The sequence below is a fragment of the Chelon labrosus genome, assembly GCF_963514085.1.
Source record: "Chelon labrosus genome assembly, chromosome: 2".
Taxonomy (NCBI): Eukaryota; Metazoa; Chordata; class Actinopteri; order Mugiliformes; family Mugilidae; genus Chelon; species Chelon labrosus.
Genome location: NC_140338.1, coordinates 27,228,568 through 27,247,818, shown reverse-complemented (window position 1 = coordinate 27,247,818; position 19,251 = coordinate 27,228,568). Strand labels below are relative to the sequence as shown.

The window sequence follows — 19,251 nt, the reverse complement described above, 5'->3', positions numbered from 1 at the left end:
GACTGAAGGCACCATATGTCAATTAAGAAAACAAATTCTGAATCATGTTTTGTGAATTTATGTGGATAGAATACATTATTTTGACTAAACAAATCTCACTGGGCCTATAGGGACGTGCCATTTGAATTTTTCATATATTTATGAAGGCTGTGACTTTTGGAAATGGGCTGTTCAGTTCTAGCCAGAGAATGAGGTCTGGAAAGAGGATGAAAGGAGCAACAACTTGATGCTGAGTACAGTGGAGGGAGCAGAGAAGAGCGGGGAAGAGATAAAGAACCAGCAGAGTGTTAAGTGGAGACAGGGGAGAGAAAGAGGAAGATGCTGGTGCTGTGGAGCTGTGATAAATGCCGACCGCTGACAGCATGGCCTTTCATATAGCAGCATCCCTCCTCCTCATCTTGTTTCGTGGTAGACCTCGCTGTCTAGCCCAAAAGTCTAATAATCCCACCAGGAGGTCCTCAGCTTTTACGCAAATTAAGGTCTGGTTTTGCTTGAACACACACATACAAACACACACACATAAACAGAAATTGCTGCAGGATCTTCAAATGACTCTGAATCTCCTCCCTGACACCATACACTGTGCTTATAATAGAGTGCAGAGGCCACAGTGGCCATTATGCTAGCACCTGTCTCTGTAATTGGAGCAAACCAGAAGCGAAGTGGCTGGTGCCTAGTAGTTGGTGTTGGTTATGTAATCACAAAATCATATATTCATCTTCCTCTTTGCATCTTCCACTTTTTGCTCTCAAGCAGACTGTACAGCCGGAAGGCTCTGACCTAGTATGTCGACTTCAAACAGCTACCGACAGCGAAGACCAACTACGATGTTGCCTCATGTTGAATGTTAAAAGTCAAGTTGACACAGACTCGTTGCTGATGACGTCACTAATAAAAATACAGTAGAAAGTAATGCTTTGCAACACTGAAATCTATATTCCTGAATACATGTGCTGAAAACAGACAACTCATGCGACACATACTGTGCACTTATGCACTCCTAATATGTGCAGTCTGTACCAGTCTGTGCAATATATCTATCATCTATTCTATCTCTGCCATTTCTGCATGCTGTTGCAAACTGCAGTTTCCCCATTGTGGGACAAATAAAGGTTTTCTTATTCTTATTCTTATTCTTATATGTATAGCCTGTATAAAACAGGCAGCAACTCAGCACCATCAATAGCATTTAATAGTACTCCACAGGGTGTTGTAAGATGAGGTGAGCTGGGTTAAAGAAAACGCAGTATACCTCCAAAGCCTTCTCCATGTACAGCAGCTAAAGGTCTAATAACTTTAGTCGATAAAATTTACCAGCAAGCTGATGATTTGCAGCCTACTGATCTCTAAAACTGGAAAAGTGGCTATTAGCTTACCTCTACTGAACCATGGATTTATTGATCATGTTGTTTTGAGAATACATGGGAATATGATCATTCAGATGAAATGAAGACTTCTGTGTGCTATCCAAAATTCATTGTTTTGTCTGCTCATCCACTGGTTCTCTAAGCTGATCAGCCAATCAGTGATCACTCTCACTGACTCATTCCTCCACCAGTTCACATACTGAATTGGCTAAAAAGCAGTCAACAGGTGGAAACATTTTGGGACACACTATAGAGAAACACTGTAGAGCCTCAGATGCTCTCCGACGGTGACGGTGTGTCACAGCCTATAAAGGTTACTGTCAGTATAGCCTCTTCCCTTCTGTTTTTGAGAGACACAACACCTATTAATTGATTTCCCACAGAAAGTTCATCTAGGGCTAGCTGGCTAACACGCTAGCAGGCCTGTAAAATCAGCACTTGTCGTAATTGTCCTGCCAGTTTGGTTCCCTTTTCTGTATGTTCCTAACCCTGCTGCTAACTGGAAGACTTAGTCAGCTGACTGGAGAGATCCGTGTGACAACACCTTGGTACATATAATACATGCACACACACAATGGACGAAAGTTAAACGAGTCCAGAGTTTTGGCACTTGCAAGTTGAATGTCAGTCTCTCGCAAGCACCTAACACTACACATCAGGGAAAAATTAACATGTTTACAATGAATCATCAGTTGTTTCCTTTGCTCTTCACTGTCATGCACAAATGCTAAAAACATTTTTCTATGTAGCTACTAAAAAAATACAGCACTTTTTGTTTGTAGAGTCCACATTCACGATGTTTTTTCCACATTCAAACAGGCACATGGAACGCAAGTCGGAAAAACAACTCCTCAGCTCGGAAATGAGGCCTTCAGAGGAGCATGTGAATAAGTACACAGCCGTTAAGTATGTGAGAAAAATAAACAACCCCACTCATCCACCTCCTCGACTGTCTCCTCCCCGACCAGTGCTGTCTAGAGGTGATAAGGCTACTGTTTGTTCATTGTATCTTAAGTCTTTTCTGTACAAGAGGTTATATAACATGTTTGTTTTTTTTGCACAAATGAGGCAACTGGTCTGGAGATGACACTGTGCTTTCTGTATTTTTTCATGTTTCAGATGCACCCAGAATAACCAAGAGTGGATAAGGTCTTATTTGGCATTTAAAACTTTGAGATTGATGGTAACCCTGAATTCTTCAGGTATAAAGAAAAGCTGCCTCTGCTTGGTCGCATTTTTCATTCATTGCTTGCATATCTAGAGAGCTTTTATGCAGCTGTGTCAAACAATATCTGGCATTAATGGAATTTATTAAGATGCTTCAGACCCTTTTACTAGATTTCATTTAGGCTCAAATGGCAGCTGCTATTTCCTCGCTCGCTTCTTTTCCCCAGTCCTTTTCTACCATTCACACCGTACTTGTCCATGCTCTTGCAATATATCCAGCATCTTTCAACTACACAGGCCCTCCAGCTCGTCAGGTGGATTTAAACCGTGAAGATGAGCCTTCACAAGTTGGCAACTGTCAAATCCGGAGGTATCTAATAAATTGTTCTATGACAGTGCATATTTTTTCCTGATGCAAACCTACCCGGAATGTTGAAATCCCTGTCGCTGCACAATCCTAACTACTTCTATCAAAAAGATCAAAAGGTATCATCCATAGATAAAGGAATAAAGTACGGGTTTTCCAAAACTGGTGCTGTAACGGACAGATCCCTCTACCTGTTTTGCTGCTTGTCTTGCTGCTTGTCTCCAGATTAGAACAGTCCTATAAATAATAGATATGTATAACATGCTTTTCTGAGACAAATCTTGAGAGACTGCAATAGCACCACAGGAGAAAGTCCTCTTGCTCTATATCCAGCCAGCTAATGAGCACAATCATCCTAGCCATCTGATAGGACACACAACCAATATTTACCACCAAATAATAGCACAGTGAAGGCCCTGCAATTGCTCTACTATTGTACATATGAAAAAGAACAACAATCTTGTGCCCAAAAGGGTTTTTTGATAGGAAAGACCCTGGAGTTTGCAGTTGTGTGATTAGAACCTGATGAAATTAATAATGCATGTCACCTGTGTGCTGGTTTGTAATTTTACTGATTTACTGTCATGTTGATGAGCCATCATTGATTGAACATAATAGACATGTTATTGATGAGAGGGTGGTGAACTGTAGAGGATGTTTATGTGCTCTGGCAGCCAGCAGAAAGCACAGAGAAATGAGGCCACATGGGATATATTCCTGCCTCTTCATTCCTCCTCAAACAACTTCGGTCTTCCTCTGTCCCTCTGTATTTCTCTCCTCACGCAGTGTTTATTCCCTTTTTAATGATAGTTGTTTTAATAAAAGAAAATGTTCACCGCTGATGAGAAAGCAAACAGCTTAAGGAAAGCTGATCAATACTGGTTGGGAAACTGACAAAGCTCTGATTTGAGGGAACAAACAGGAGAAAAGAAGGCGGATGGAAAGAGATGCAACAGGTGTGTTTGTTGGAAAGATGACAGAAGAAAATCATCCATCAAAAGAGATAATTGGAAACATAAAAGGAGGAGTAACTGGAAAATTAAAATCCATAACAACAGCGGCTGCCAAAGAATCTTTAATACAGCAAGTTTGTACCTGCATGGCTATTTGTCCTTCACCGCTTATGCGTGTGTTTACATTGTGTTTACATGCTGACAGCATTACAATGAATAGTTTGTCAGGCAGATAAGAGAATAAACTGTCAGGGCATTATTTCATGATGTCTTAGTCTGTGTCTCCTCCAGGTGATAAATGTATCAAGTAGATTCCTCTCGCGCAGGTTTTTGTTTGAATGTAAAGATTTTTGTCCTTCATTTCTCTCTCTCTCGCTCTCTCGCTTTCTCTCCCTCATGTATCTTGCAGTCTGTCACAATATGTCTGTACACAACGTCATGGCCTAGCTGCAAAAGTAGCAGCTATGTTTACATGCAGAACATAGCCCGTTTTTTACTGTCATTTCCAGAGAGATAGGCTTAAAATGAAAATGAGAACTACACTAGCATTCCCATTCAAACACAGCATAATTTCTTTTAAGCTTTAGTTTATTCCTGCAACTTTCTGGTACACGTCAGTGATTCAACCTTTGAGCATATCCACAAACTTGCAGATATTCAACTCTTTCAGTGAGTTTTAAACGTGGATGCATTTTTCTGTTCAACAGAAAAGTGTGAAGTCTTCATTTGAGCCTCTAGCAGCCGAGGCTCAAGGCTGTATGTGGCAAACTGCAGTAAATAACTCCGCTAAGATGCATATTCATGTATATAGCATTAAAAGAACGCCACTAAAACCAGATGGATGGAAAATGAGAAAATTCAGACCTCACAAAAGGAACATGCTTTTTACATGAAATCAGAATAACAGTGGAATATAGACTTAGACTTAGACTTAGACGTAAACTTCTTTAAAGTCCATAAAACTTACATAAAATGGAAAATTGTCTTTAACATTGTGTGTATGCCCCGAGTCTCGGTTATATGGAGAAGAGCGCTAAAAACATGAAATCTATATTCTTGACCTGAATACATATTGTGAAAAGAATGGAGGCTTTTCTGTAAGGTAATTGAAGCTTGAACAGGGTCTCCTGTCGGTTGCAAACACAGTCAGACTGACAATTCTATTATGCTGCTCTCACTCTGCAAAAAAAGAAAAAAATGAACGAACAAAAAAAACACACTCGACAACCACTGCAACAATGTCAACTAATAGAACACAACAGAACCGAACATAAACTAATGAGATTATTAATACTGTGAGCTGCTGATTATGTATAGTCTATAAAAATCAGCACCTTCAATAGCGTTTAAAGGTACTTCACAGCGTGTTGAAAGATTGCTGCAATGACCCACTGGGGTCCCCACCTGTCTTCTTGGAGGCGTCCATGTTGTTATTGTCATGTGATCCACGACTAGTCGACTTCCTGCTTAAGGCGTCATGACGCAGCAGTAAAATCAACTAGTTAGTACAACCCCTAGTATGTGCGTGTCTGCATGCACGTGTGGCATTCTTGTTTGTTAATGAAAAAGCAGAGTTAAAGGGTCAAAAAAAACAAGCATACAAAACAACTCATAAAGAAGCAACATGGCAGGCCTTTTGCTGCAACTTTGGTGACAGGACAAGCACCCTCGACGTTGCATTCCAATGTTGAGACGGCCGTGGGAGAGAAAACTGAAATGAACAACTTAAACTATTATTGCAACGGTGTGTGATATGTTGTGAAGGTTTATCAGTGACAGTCTTCTTTCTGTATTTCTGTGCAGCTGCTGCAGTGTCTTATGCAGTTGTGAAAATACAAGTTAAGCTTTCTTGTTTAGATTTAATTTGCCAGTTTACAAATGCATCGTGTTCTGTCTGTCTGACGCCAATTGTGTACAAGATGCTCTTTGCTAAAAAAAATAAAATAATAATAATACTTTATTATTCCTTGTAGGTTTTTGGAGTTGTTGAAAAGCTGTTGCTTTTTAAATTGCAAACGAAAAAGACATGGATTATATTGTTATTAATTTGAGGTTTTTGAGGAACACAGCTGCTGAATTGATCCTGTGGTGAGGCTTTTATGGCAGAATAAAGAATGAACGTCCAGTCTCGGCATATACAGGTATAGTTCACTTTCTGGTATATCACAATAAAGTTGTAATTTACTGTTTATCGCAAACAATAACATCACCTGTAACTGATGATACTGTTATGGTGTCTACAATAGGCACTGGAAGTTTAAAAGCTAAATTTTCAAATCATTTCCTTCATTTATTTAGTTTCTGCGTTCTATGTTTATAACGCCCTATAATTCTCCCCTTTAGCCTTCTCCCTTTGCTTTTCTATAGGTAGAAGAGCATAGATAAATGATTATCTTATTTTATCTTATCTTTTCTTAATTTTCTCTCTGCGGAGCATTCAGTCAGCTAGGAAGTCTGTAGAAAGAAACATTGAGTGGCAGTCCAAACCCAGGCGATTTACTTCAAGGGTTCTTCTAGAAGGAAAGCTTACTGCGGGGGGGGGGGGGGGGGGGGGGGGGGGGGGAATCTTTTAATGGCCACTTGACTGACGTGTCTTTTATGCCTGTCATAATCTTGCAGAGATGCAACAAGAACATGGAGTCAATATGGGAGCTGTGCTGCTGCACCCCACAATTAAAAGAACACATTATAATTACATATAAGCTCATAATTCACAGTTTACATGATGAGTATGATTCATCCCTAATTATCTTTAAATTATAGTTTCATATGTAAATTTATGAAAATGTCATTAACATGCAGCTGGGGAGCAGAATCTAAATTATGTGTGATGTAAGGGTGGGAAATTTAGAAATACATTTTTTTTTTTTTCTGATGTGTTAATGGGAGTAATATTCAGCAGCAGGAGGCTATAATTAGTCATATATTTACTGAACTGCGGCCAGGAAGGAGATGCCAGATAAAGACCAAAGGCAGTTGTTTCTTTATTCAGTGTAATTATAATCTGCTTTCATAGGCTGATAACAACAAAACTATTTTACTGTAAAACAGTTCAAGAACTTCAAAGCCACAGAAATAGATAAAGAGAATTAAAAAGGAGTCTCTACAGTATCTCTTCTCACTGCCTATCTCCTTGACCTCCCACTGGACTCAGCTTGCCACCAAACTCATTCATTATTCCTTGGCCTCTGGCATCTCTGTCTACCAAATGTAAATTCATCGCTGAATTCGAGAGAAATCTTGCTGACAGATGAACTAATAAGCCACGACGGAAACCATATGCTTATCATAGTCTCTTAAAAAAAATTTGCCATTTCCTACTTTTGCTTGCCGTTGCACAAGTGGGTTTATGAATAAAGATACCTCCTTGCCATCCTCCCCCTCTTCTCGCTGCTGAGCATTTGCGATAACGACTTATATGAAAGATGGAAACTCTGTGGTGATGTGCGTAGATTCTCTATGTGCGTCTGGGTGGTCGGTCGCTGTGGACTAAACGTAATAATATATTACTGAGGACATTATGGAGTGTGTACATTAGCCTGTGCTACTGTGTGTGAGGTTGAAGGAGAGTCGACGTGACATCCAGTCTGAGGTTGTTACGGAGATGAGTTGTCTCCAAAGACCTGTTCGGGAAAGACCACACACACACACACACACACACACACACACACACACACACACACACACACACAGTCTGTGTCAAATTATGGATAAAATTAAGATAGGAGTGCAGCATTTGCTCAACTTTTCCGCTAAAATATTCTCACGTGTGCTCACATACTGGCTTATCCTGGAATTCGGTCACTGTCTCCCATTGTCAAAGACTGTGTTTGGTGTAAACTATTTGGCTCTACACGCCCATTGACTTTTGGCATTTCCCAGACAGTGCTGTGACTTGTTTTGTTGACGTGTGGCTAAGTTCAGTTTACTGAAGGCGCCTGAAACCCCCAGAGCGAGCACTTTGGATATAGAGATCAATATTTTATCACAGTGTTTGCAGTAAGTTATCAGTGAGCTTGAATACTAATAATAAGGAACAGTCATTTTCAAGCACGTATTATTGATTGAGAATGCAACACACAAAGACATGACTAATCAGCTTCATCAGGTTTCGAGGTGGGATTGAACAGTGTGTAACAAATAACCAACCAGAAACATAGAAATTCCAAATTCTCCTAAATGTGTTTGCACGACATCATTTGCACAGGTTGTTGCAATTTAAGCTGCTTGATCTAAATTACTTGAGAGTTCTAAATCACAGAAGGGAGAGTTTAATTGTGTGTGTCTTTTAGGAATTTTGACAAGATGCATTGTACATAAATCGATTGTTTATTGGCATGAGGGTGTACCTCCATCCATATACGCTACTGTATCATTTGTATAGAGTTCAGTCAAATACCATGCTGCAGATTCCCAGTCTGATCTGTGACAAGATGCCACGTCTTCAAATGATACACAGGTGTTGTTTTCCAGAGGAGCATGAAGGGTGAACTGGTCACAGCTTTTGATTAGTGAGTGTCTGTGGCCTCTCATCTGCAGTCCTGTCCCCACCAACCAGCATTCACTGCACACAGTTATCAATTCCTATCTAAACGAGGTGCATCATTTTCCAACCTGCTTATGATATTTCAAGAAGATGGGTAACTAGATATGAGCTCAAAGTTTCTTCCTGTTAATGGTAGTTTTTCTCCTACTGTTGCCTTGGTACTTGCTCTGGGGATTTCAGACTCTGGGTTCTGTAAAGTACCGTGAGATCGTTTGTATTGCTATTAGAGCTAGAGTATCCAAATAATATTGGACTGAAACTGAAAATAGTAATCTCTAAGAATATAAAACAAAAGCATATTTGTGCCGTTCAGAATTTTCAACATTTTTAAATAAAGAATGACTCAAAACCCCAGCTGCGAAATATTATACTTGAGAATTAGTTTATTCAGGAAAATGAGCCAATATTAGATCTTTGTGAGATGTAAAAGTCATGGCATCTCTAGGATTATATATTCATTTCAAGGCCAAATTAGAATCCATCTATTCAGAAGTGTTTCCAATTAATGTTATGAGACTCAGATGTTGTTCAGTGCCCTGTTTTGGAATCCACAAATCCACAGTCAGACAAATTGAGAACAAATGGAGGAGATTTAAGACCACTGTTACCCTCCACAGGAGTGGTCAACTAACAAAGATCACTCTAAAACAGGGGATGCATAATAGTCTGAGAGGTCGCAAGGGAACCGGGGGTTAACTTCTAAGCAACTAAAGGCCACTCACACATTGACTAATGTTGATGTTCATGAATCCACCATCAGGAGAACACTGAACAACCATGGTGTGCATGGCAGAGTAGAAAGACAAAGCCCTAAAAAAATGATAAATCTGTTAAGCATCATGTGCACAAACCAGAAGACTATTGGGAAAATGTTTTAGCGGACAGATCCAACCAAAGGAGAATGTTTTTGGTTTAAATGAGAGGTGTCATGTTTGGAGATGAAACAACAATGCACTCATCCCATCTGTGAAACATGGGAGTGGGATTTTGCAAAGTCTTAGGACAATTTGTATTGTTATTGACACTGTATAAATGAAATTGAACTGAATTGGTAATGTCCTTGTTTGGGCCTATTTCTGTACATCTGGGCCAGGACGGCTTAATCCTAAGAGAAACTGGGTCATGTAGTAAGACAACAACTCCAAGAACACAAGTCGATCTACAAAAGAAATGTTAAAGAAGAACAAAATGAATGTTTTGGAATGACCAAGTCAAAGTCCTGACCTTAATCAAATAGAAGTGTTGTGGAAGGACCTGAGGCAAGCAGTTCATGTGGGGAAACCCACCAACATCTCAGAACTGAAGCGGTTCTATACTGAGGAATGGGCTAGTATTCTTCCAAGCGTCTGTGCATGACTGAGCAGCAGTGACTGGAAACTTTTAGTTGCTGTTATTGCTGCACAAGAGGGTCAGTTGTTAGACTGGGTTGTCTTTAACTGCTTTCACTGAAACTACTTCTAAGTGACACTGCACAGTAGCTGATGCTGTGGTTGAAAGTGGTGACTGCTGCCGTTTCCGTACACTGACAGACAGCCGTGACACCCACGGCCTGTTTTTGTGTGACAACAGCAAGCAAAACTTTTTGAGCACACCATTTTATTCCAAAGAAATCCAACAAACACGTCTGAACAACTCGTCTATGTCAGGTACATGTATAACACGTTTGCCGTATTTGCAAGTAAAAGCCTTTATAATTGAACAACCTTGATTTTTCCTTCTTACAGTGAGTCCATTTGTTTCCATTAGTCATTGGATCCACTCCATTAATTTCACTCGGCCAGCCTCAGTGTGGCATTGACGAAATTTGTTTTCCACCAAATGAAAAGTGGCTGAAAAAGCACTATAATCTATCATTAAACGCATCCAGTTCTTTGATATCATTTAGCTTATACTAAGTAATCTCCACCACTGGCTGCCTTTAGGATGACCATAATATATAAGCAATAATATAACAATACACCTAGCCACATTAAACCACAAAAGAAGAAGCTGTGCTCAAATTGTTTCTAAAGTATTGTTTTTACAGTCAGAATAACCAGTCGACCTTGATGTGCATGACCTGAAAGAATTTCACCTACCAGTCGATCATAAACAAGTATTTTCTGTGGCCGTGATATAATCCTCTTCATTCTGTCCCTGCAACAAAAATATATCAAATATAATAACATAACTAGGTGGTGTGCTGCCGGTCTGATCTGATAATAGCACGTACAATACAGAAAAATAGCAAACACTCCAAGCAGAACACACAGTATCACCAGCAACAATATGTGCCGCTATAAACCCTGAACTTACCAGCATCACAGCTTTTGCAAAAACGAACACAAGCACACACGTGGATATGCGCAAAACAATCACATCACAAGCGATGCGCGAGCACACAAGGACACAACTCAAGAGGTGTTTGTTCAGCGCTGGGGCACTGAAAGAGTCACGATAATTATGATGCCAAGAAAGCCACTTCCAGAAAATAAAAAATTGTACACAAACAAGATCACAGCAGACTTTTACGCAAAACTGTACAGGTACCGGGTTCCATCATCAAGATTTACCCTCTTAAATAATGTAAACAGAAATAACTGGGGGGTTGTGGGGAACGACAGTGAACTAGTGCATTGTTCTGTTGATTAAAGCTGTGATACGCGAGACTGTTATCAGAAAACACTTCACATAAGTCACACTAAAGAACCCTGTAGCTCCTAAATACATCTCTGATACCAGGTACCTGCTGTAATTATTTGGTTCTGAAAAGTAAATACATTCTTACATGTCACATAACAGACGGGAGGAAGGTGGAAATATTCCATTCAGGTGTTGTGATGATTGCAGAGTGTGGTGGAAAGGCACTTACATGTACCGGCATGACAAAAGAGCTTGGCAAATGAATATATGCATAAACATTCCAATGCATTCATAATGTCCATGTATGCGAAAGTCAAGTATTTTTTTCCTGTTTATATGAAATTATTTCAACATTGTGACCACTTTTCCCAGCTGGCTACTTTTCCTGTGAAGCTACGGAGGCAGAGTAAGAGGGCGTTGTCAGGGCAGTGACAGTGGGGGGATCAGCAGCAGTTATCACAGTGGTAACCATGGAGGCTGCTGTGGAGGTTATCGTGGTGGTGGTGGTGGCGGGTCCAGTTCCTGGGTAAGCAGACGGGAACTGACACGTAGGGGTGGAGCGGCGCAGGTCTGCTGCAGTGTGAGAGGTGGGTGAGTCGGGGGGTTGAGGAGAGATCTTCAGAGAGAAGAAGAGAAAGAGGATTAAAAGAGAGACAGTTATCGCAATAACTCAGGTCTCACCAGATGAGTCAGAATGCAAATCTTGCAGACTACAAGTTAAACTTTTGATTTTTTTTGGGGGGGGGGTTCACATCTTATTTGTTGGCTGGGAGGAGGAATGGAAATTATGCCTGAGGCAAAATGTATGCTCTGAGACTATCATACATCAATAATCAAGCACCCGGACTCTAACATATAAGCTCACTCTGTGGCTTATGGAGGAAGTTGTAGTTTTGATAACCTTGAACTAGCTAATGAGGTGTTGGGAGAGTCTCATCGGAGCCACTCTGTCAGTCCAATGCACTTCATTGCTCATGTTCAGGTTATTTAATTGGACACACAGACTAGGTCAAAGCTTTCCCTTTGCCTGGCGGGCGTCCTTTAAACCTAATCTCACAATCTTTCAGCTTTCAGAATTTTTCTAATCATTGCCTCCACGGCAGCACTAATTCATCATCCTTCCTCCATTAGCTGCTGTCACAGACAAACCTGCCAGTTGATTGCTACAGAAGTGACACACTGATGATGCAGAGATCTAGAGAGGCTCCTTAAGATATTGATAAAACTAAAACGACAGTTCAAACAGGATTCAACTTTATATGTGGCATAATTATGTTTGCTGTGACGTTAAAATGATTTACTACTCAATTTGCATATTTACTTTTTCTTTGGCATTTAAATAACCATTTTTTCTCAAATAAAAAAACATCACTTATCTACACGCATATGGGTTACCTGGCTGCTCTGGGGATCGTGGTAGACCTGGTTACGAGAGGAAAGCAGCATGCAGTCTTGTGCCGTGGTCTTCTCACTGCGCGGAGCACTCACGTCGCCAGCATCCACGCCGTTGGCGGTGCACCTCAAGCTCTTCATGCACAGCACCTGCAGGGTGCGCAACAATATGCCGTTTATCTGTAGAGGCTTTGAGGCCTCATCATTAATCTCCAGGGCGAGGCAACAGCTTCTGTGTTGAAGGTCAACTGTTCATATGCACACTGTAATACCAGGCTAGAAAAGGACAGAGAAGAGCACACTGTGTCTGCTTGCAGTCTTATGCAAGAGGCGGTTAAAGCTACGGTGCTCTTTCAACAGCTTCAGTATTGTTCTAAAGATGTATAGAAATAAATCCACATCTGTTCAAGCAGTTTTGTGGCTAGCCAAGACCATTTGCATGCAAGAAAGCCATGCAACACATTTTCTCTTTTTTTAATTGCACCCACATTGCAATAAAATCCTACTTTATTTTTGTCTCCGAATTTAGTTTAAAATTAAACAATGAGTTTAGCTTTAAATTGAAACTTTACTACAGAATAATCAATGACAGCACATCAAGAGATTTACTGTCACTTTTTAAGTAGCACAGCATTTTCTGGAACATGGCCATACAATTTCTAGTCTATGCTTTTTAAAGTAAAGTGAGAGAAAGTGATTTGCAAAAAGCAATGCGAAGATAACACCTCAAAATGCTTTTTACTGTTACTCGTCTTTGGATTTTTCGTTTTTTTGTTTTAATTTCACCAAAAGATGGTGCTAAAAAGTGTTGAGCAATAAGAGGCTGCAGTGCAGGTACCACAGATGAGGTTTGTTTCCTGAACTATGCAGTTAATCCGAGGAAGGTTTAAGCACAAGTGCTTGACTTTGATTTATCCTTATGCTGTCTGAATAATGAATAGTAAGCACAGTATGTGGGCGGCAGTCCTCCTTCAAGGTCTTGTATGAAGGTAACAGGCATGAGCATAATTCTGATTGGCTTACAGTGTTTCTTTCCATTATTTATAGGAGCATTACTTAAAGGGGCATTTGATAAATATACTTCCTGTAACGCTTCCATCTGGATAAATCATCTTCTCTAAGCAGAACAGACAAACTCTTTCAGCATGTAACAGTGTCCATAAAAAAAGTACAAGCTATGAGAGAGGATGTTATGTCATCACCACCTCTAAACCCAACCCTGATAATATTCAAAAAAGGTTATTAAAGCCTCTGGATCTCTGTGCACAGTACAAGTCCTGAACAAGATTATCTATGGACAAAGGTCACTGCCATTATTGTAGTCTTCATAAATATCAAAATGAATCATGTAGAATTTATATTGTCACTCACTGATCTCAGAGAAAGTACTTTCTTGAAGTGGAGATGCCTTCAAGAGATCCAATACAAGTCCAATACATATAGTAACCCAGACTTCTTGTTTTGTTGTCGCCAAATTTTTTGAATAGTAAACAGAAATGGGACACATGCTCACTAGGCTTTAATGGTATTCTTCTGTGGGTTATATTGCCTTTGTACTGAACCAGTCTGAGCTGTTTCCATCTGCTTCAAGTCTTTGTGGTGTGCTAACATAAATAGCTCCTGGCTCTTTGCTTCACATTAACCAGGCATACAAGAATTTGCCATAAATCTTCTAGCATCTAATCCTCAGCAGTGCTTTGAGAAACAAATAAGAAGCTCCTCAAGGTACTTCTTCAAGCCTTGTCTATGCAGTATTCAAAGCCAGACGATGTTCAGCCTACTTTTCTGAAGCTCTGTTTGAAGTTGTCTGACAGGAAGCCGTAGAGCACCGGGTTGGCACACGAGTTGGCGTACGAGAGGATGACAGCAAAGAAGTAGATGCCTGCAGTGGCGCTGGACTCGGGGATGATGACTACCAGGTTCACCATGTTGATGATGAAGAACGGGAGCCAGCAGAGCACAAACACCACCACAATCACCACCACCATCCATGTCACCTTGCGCTCTGAACGTCTGCGTTTAGTGAAGCCCGCCCGTGCCCCCGAGGACTTCACCTGTAAAAAAAAAAGACAGGGATGTCTTAATTATGATTAATGATGATGATGATTACAAGATATGATAGGCAGGATGATGATCATTATGCTGATTGAAATAACAGTATAAATTTACACTTGAGCGTTTTTAATCAGACTCACACACAAACACCCACCTTGATGACTATAAGTAAGTAACAAAGGCAGATGATGAGCAGTGGACCAAAGAAGCCCACCGTGGCAGTGTAGAGAATGAAGGCTGTTGACCACACATCCTTCGGCTCTGGCCAGATCATGTTGCAGGAGTTGAAAGTGTCCTAAAGGCAAGTAAGTAAAGTATTAAAAGAAAAAACTGCTAAAAGTCAAAAATTTTATTTAACCAGCTCAGTCAAACAGTCAAATATGACATCGAAAAGGCATAACATTATGACCACCTTCCTAATATTGTGTAGGTCTCCCTTGTGCCTCCCCACACGGAAAGAACCTATACCTAAACATATAGGTTTTAATATAGGTTTTGAATGTATGTGACATACATAAAATTGGCCGTTTTCATATATACGCATATATGCTATATATATGCAGCATATATGTTATCATATATGCTGCATATATAACGTATATATGCAGCATATATGCACAGATAAACTGCATATAGGTTTCATATATGCGCATATATCCTCATATAGGTTCTTTCCGTGTGGGTAGGGGCAGCTGTGGATCATCCCTGTTTCTGAAGTTGCTGCAAAACTGCGTGTGTGATACTGCCATCAAGGAGTGTCATTGCTATGGGGTGGGGGTGCCTGGTCTGGTCTAGGTGACTGCTGCATGTCTAAGTAACATCCACATGAATGCCAGGTCTAAACGTTTCCCAGCAGAACATTGAACTGTCACAAGATGATCAATGTTATTTACTTCTCATGTCAGTGGTCATAATGTTATGCCTGATCAGTATAGCCCATGTTTCACTATAAGCTCCAACAACGCCAAACAAATCATGTTTGTATTCTTACTAGTAACTCAGAGGTTGTCATGCACAATTTTAACACATGTTGATGATTCATCCAGCACTTGGGGGTGTATACAAATGGTGTAAGCCATTATCTCAGAGTGTTAAATCCCTCCCCCTGCATCTTTTCCCTGCCAGCACCACACTGCCAGAGCTCATGCAGGATGGTAGCCAATGCCCGCTCAGGGCAGCACGCTCCTCGATGTTGGATGGGAAACTTAAGGAAGCACATTATAAAAGATATTTTCCATCTCTATTGTGATGTGTTGAAGGAAATATCTTTCAGTCTAGCTATTAACGTTTTTACCCAACTCAGGCAGCCAAAAAATGTGCAGCACAAAAAGCAGTGAGTTGACATTTTTCCAATTCTGACCAAACAAACAAAAAGAAATGTCAGTTGTTGCACTTCAAAGGTGCTGCTAGTGGGACTGTTTTTTCTTTACTTTCCTATACACGCATTTCACAACAATGCAAAAACATTCCTCTAATTAGCAAAAATTGAATTGTGTCTTTTGTGTTAAACTCCTGTTTTTGTTCAGTCAGATAATCGTCTGGTCTTTTAGTTTTGTCTAGTCCCATAGTCTTTTATCCGAAGGCTTATTTGCTTTGGGGAAATTGTAGGAAATTATAGTGAATGAACTGTTGGGAAGCCTCTTTAAATGTTTGTCTCACCGTGTTCTATTTGAGAAGGGCCTGGAGATTTCATCTCACTGTGTTTGGTGAAGTTTTGCCAGCCACAAGGCCGGTAGTAGACTACATACCTGCACATCAGAGAAGATGACCACCGGCAGGACCACCACAAAGGACACAGCCCACACTGCTGCGCTCACCACCTTGGCCACCCGGGGGTGTCTCCACTTGGTGCTGCGGATTGGATGCACCACGGCCAGATAACGATCAATGGACATGACGGTGAGGCAGAATATGGATGTGAACTGATTCATGGAGTCTGCAGTCATGACCACCCGGCACAGGAAGGAGCCAAACGGCCAATAGGAGAGTACGTTCTGTGTGGTGAGGAAGGGGAGCCCCATGATGTAGAGCTCGTCGGCCACAGCCAGGTTCAGGATATAGATGTTGGTGACTGTCTTCATTTTGGCATAGCGCAGCACCACATAGATGGCCAGAGTGTTGCCGGCCAGACCCACCACAAAGACTGTGAGTGAGATCAGTGCTGTCATCAGAGTGCTGCTGCCCTCAAACGGGACACTCTGAGTGGACAGGTTGGAGGAGATGTTGAAAAGGCGAGGGAAGGAAAAGAAGAAGGGCGAGGGAGCACCTGCAGAGGAGTTGGGGTCTGATGAGAGGGTAAACCAGTGGCTCTGGTCCAGAGGCTCCATTGTACACAGTCCAAATGCAGATTTGACTCCAACGATCTAGAAGAAAGACTTTAAAACAAAAACAATGAAAATCAGTAAAGGTATCTGCTGAAAACGCAGAAATACTGGCTTACCCTATCTGAGTCACAGTCTACCTACGGGTTAACGGTTTGTGTGCGCAAAAGAAAAAGAGAAGGACTCACGGCATGCACTCTGACAGCCGAGAACACGGCGAGGTTTTGCTCGCAACTCTTTTTTATTTTCTTGCGCATCGTTCGTCCAAAGATAAGGCTGTTTTGCTTTGTAGACTACATAACACACCAGTAGTTTTACATGGAGTTATATCAGTACTTGGGTTCTACAAGCCGCTGAGCCATACATAATGATGTATCGTTCCTGTCGCCTCTGCTGCGTATTTTCCTTTTTAAAATAAGTGCCGTCTCATTTTTTTCACCTGACAAATACACTACAAACACGCACAGGTCACCCGCCCGTCAAGCGGGAGCATCGCTACCTGTGCCACGGCTTTTACGCACGGCGGATCTGCTTTAATGATAGATATGAAATTAAGAAATGTATAATGTAAAAGTTATGCCTGTTCCAGAAGTACCTTATCTCTTTGCGCATGACTTGACATATTCCCAACTGAAATCGGCATTTTGAAATGTGATTTATTGCGAGATCAAGGAAAGAACAGACTTACTTTGGCGATCAGTGGAAAAGTCCACGTCTCTCTGTGATCATGTTAAAATGAGTAATCACCACGAAATAAAAAAAAAACCCAAAAAAAACAGTCCTTATCACTGATTAGGTCCCGTGATTCTTCAGTAATTTTCAAATATCGACGAGAAGTCTTGTTCGAGCTTCAAAGTGTTCCTCGTCGTCCGTGGTGCTGAGCTGGAAAGGCAGCAGCTCCGCAGCTTTTCCTTCAACTTTGTGCCCACAGCTCTGATGGAGCGTTGATATGATTTGTTACGCGCGCGCGTGTGTGTGTGTGTGTGTGTGGAGATGGGGGGGGGTATACACGTTAGACGTAGTAAGCAATGATCGCAATTTTAAACACATTTTTTCTTGTGTCACGGTTGCAGTCTATGAGCTTGTCTTGTTCTCCTGGCGCAAATGAGTGAATTAATATTTTTCTTAAATCCTCCATGTGGTTTTGTTGTGGATTGTCACAGAGACAAAAAATCTAATTGGGGGGTAGACATCAGCAGTAATCGCCTGTTTGACGCTGGCCATCTGTCAGCTACGGCCAATTACCTGACAATTAGCTAAACTTATCCTGACTGTAACCATGACCTATTTGTGAAGTTGTAAAACCAAGCTTTTAGAATATCTAAGTGTCAGAAAGTTGTGGGGCCCAGGAAAATGGTCTGGCAAGAACAACAACGCCCCACACACACACACACACACACACCTACACACATTGTGCAATCCACCTGAACGTAGGTCATAGTGTGAACCTCAATATCCCACGGAGAGCCTCTAAGAGATGAGTATGATGATGAAAATAATAGAGCAGCGAGGTTCCAAAATTAGAAAGAAATCCCCTGTTTCACACAATCTCTGAGCTTCACGCTCAGCAAGCACAATGATGGAAGCTAGATTTTGCACACATACGGGTGGGCCACATACACATCGAAAGCTGCATTAGACTACAAGATGAAAAACACTCAAAGCTGTAGTGTAGCTGTAGTGTGTATACAGTAGATTATTAGTTCCATGGAGACTTCTGAGGCTGTAAAGGAGCGTTAAGATTAACACACACCGTTGCAGAATAGATTTTCCTCTTCTTTCTTGTATGAAATGCTATTTTCTGAAGCAGTCTGTCTCAGGACTGTATTTTTTAAACTTTTCACTAATCAGTGTGACTGTACCCGGATAAATGGTTTGAAGGTTGGAAGAATTCTTCATCCCTTTCAGCTCCATGACAGTCAACAGTCTACACAGAAGAGGAGAGTATTGTAAACAGTGACCAGGAGCCAAATCACAGGTTTTAGCAAACTCAACTCAGGACCGGAAAGTCATTATGGAAACATGATAGAGGCTTGCAAGTTTGTTTTATTCAATCATACATGATAACCACATGGAAAAAGATAAACTTCCCTGGCTGTCTTCCTGACTGAGATGAAACTCAATAACAAAATGGCTTCAGCTATGTGGGAGATATTATCTGATGGGAACGGGGCCGCACTACAGGCTGATGTGTTTGCTGTGTTTGAGCCAGGCTTGTGAGGGCCAACTAATGGCTCTTTTTTTGTAGAACAGTTTGTGGCCTTAGTGAAAAAGCTGAATTAAGTGGTTAGCATTATATTGAGAGTCAGTGCTACTGGTGAGGCTGACTACTGAACGTGCTAACCAACAAAAACTTGATAAGAATGACATATTTGTGCCTTTGTTGGAAAGCACAGTAGAGAGATATGCAGGAAATTACATACAAAAAAAGTAGGTTTTAATCAAACAAGGGATATTACAT

At 41.0% G+C, this 19,251-nt stretch overlaps 1 protein-coding gene across 1 annotated transcript; it reads right to left on the bottom strand.

Moving 5' to 3' along the window:
* Positions 1-9,254: 9,254 nt before the first annotated feature.
* Positions 9,255-17,674, bottom strand: LOC311505242 (somatostatin-like receptor.1). The gene is made up of 6 exons (XM_084568695.1): positions 17,479-17,674; positions 16,218-16,844; positions 14,624-14,764; positions 14,196-14,468; positions 12,418-12,564; positions 9,255-11,638 (listed from the first exon to the last, which is right to left on the bottom strand). The coding sequence occupies exons 2-6, from the start codon at positions 16,794-16,796 to the stop codon at positions 11,399-11,401; spliced, it is 1,380 nt and encodes a 459-aa protein (XP_084424821.1). The 5' UTR covers positions 16,797-16,844; positions 17,479-17,674; the 3' UTR covers positions 9,255-11,398.
* Between the last annotated feature and the right edge of the window lie 1,577 nt (positions 17,675-19,251).

What these genes read in the sequence shown, in the direction of transcription:
- LOC311505242 (XM_084568695.1), bottom strand. Translation starts at nt 16,796, where the DNA reads ATGGAGCCTCTGGACCAGAGCCACTGGTTTACCCTCTCATCAGACCCC. An exon ending in TCATCTTCTCTGATGTGCAG is followed by an intron (nt 14,765 to 16,217) that starts GTATGTAGTCTA and finishes ACTTGCCTTTAG; the next exon opens with GACACTTTCAACTCCTGCAA. An exon ending in TCAAACAGAGCTTCAGAAAA is followed by an intron (nt 12,565 to 14,195) that starts GTAGGCTGAACA and finishes CGCACCCTGCAG; the next exon opens with GTGCTGTGCATGAAGAGCTT.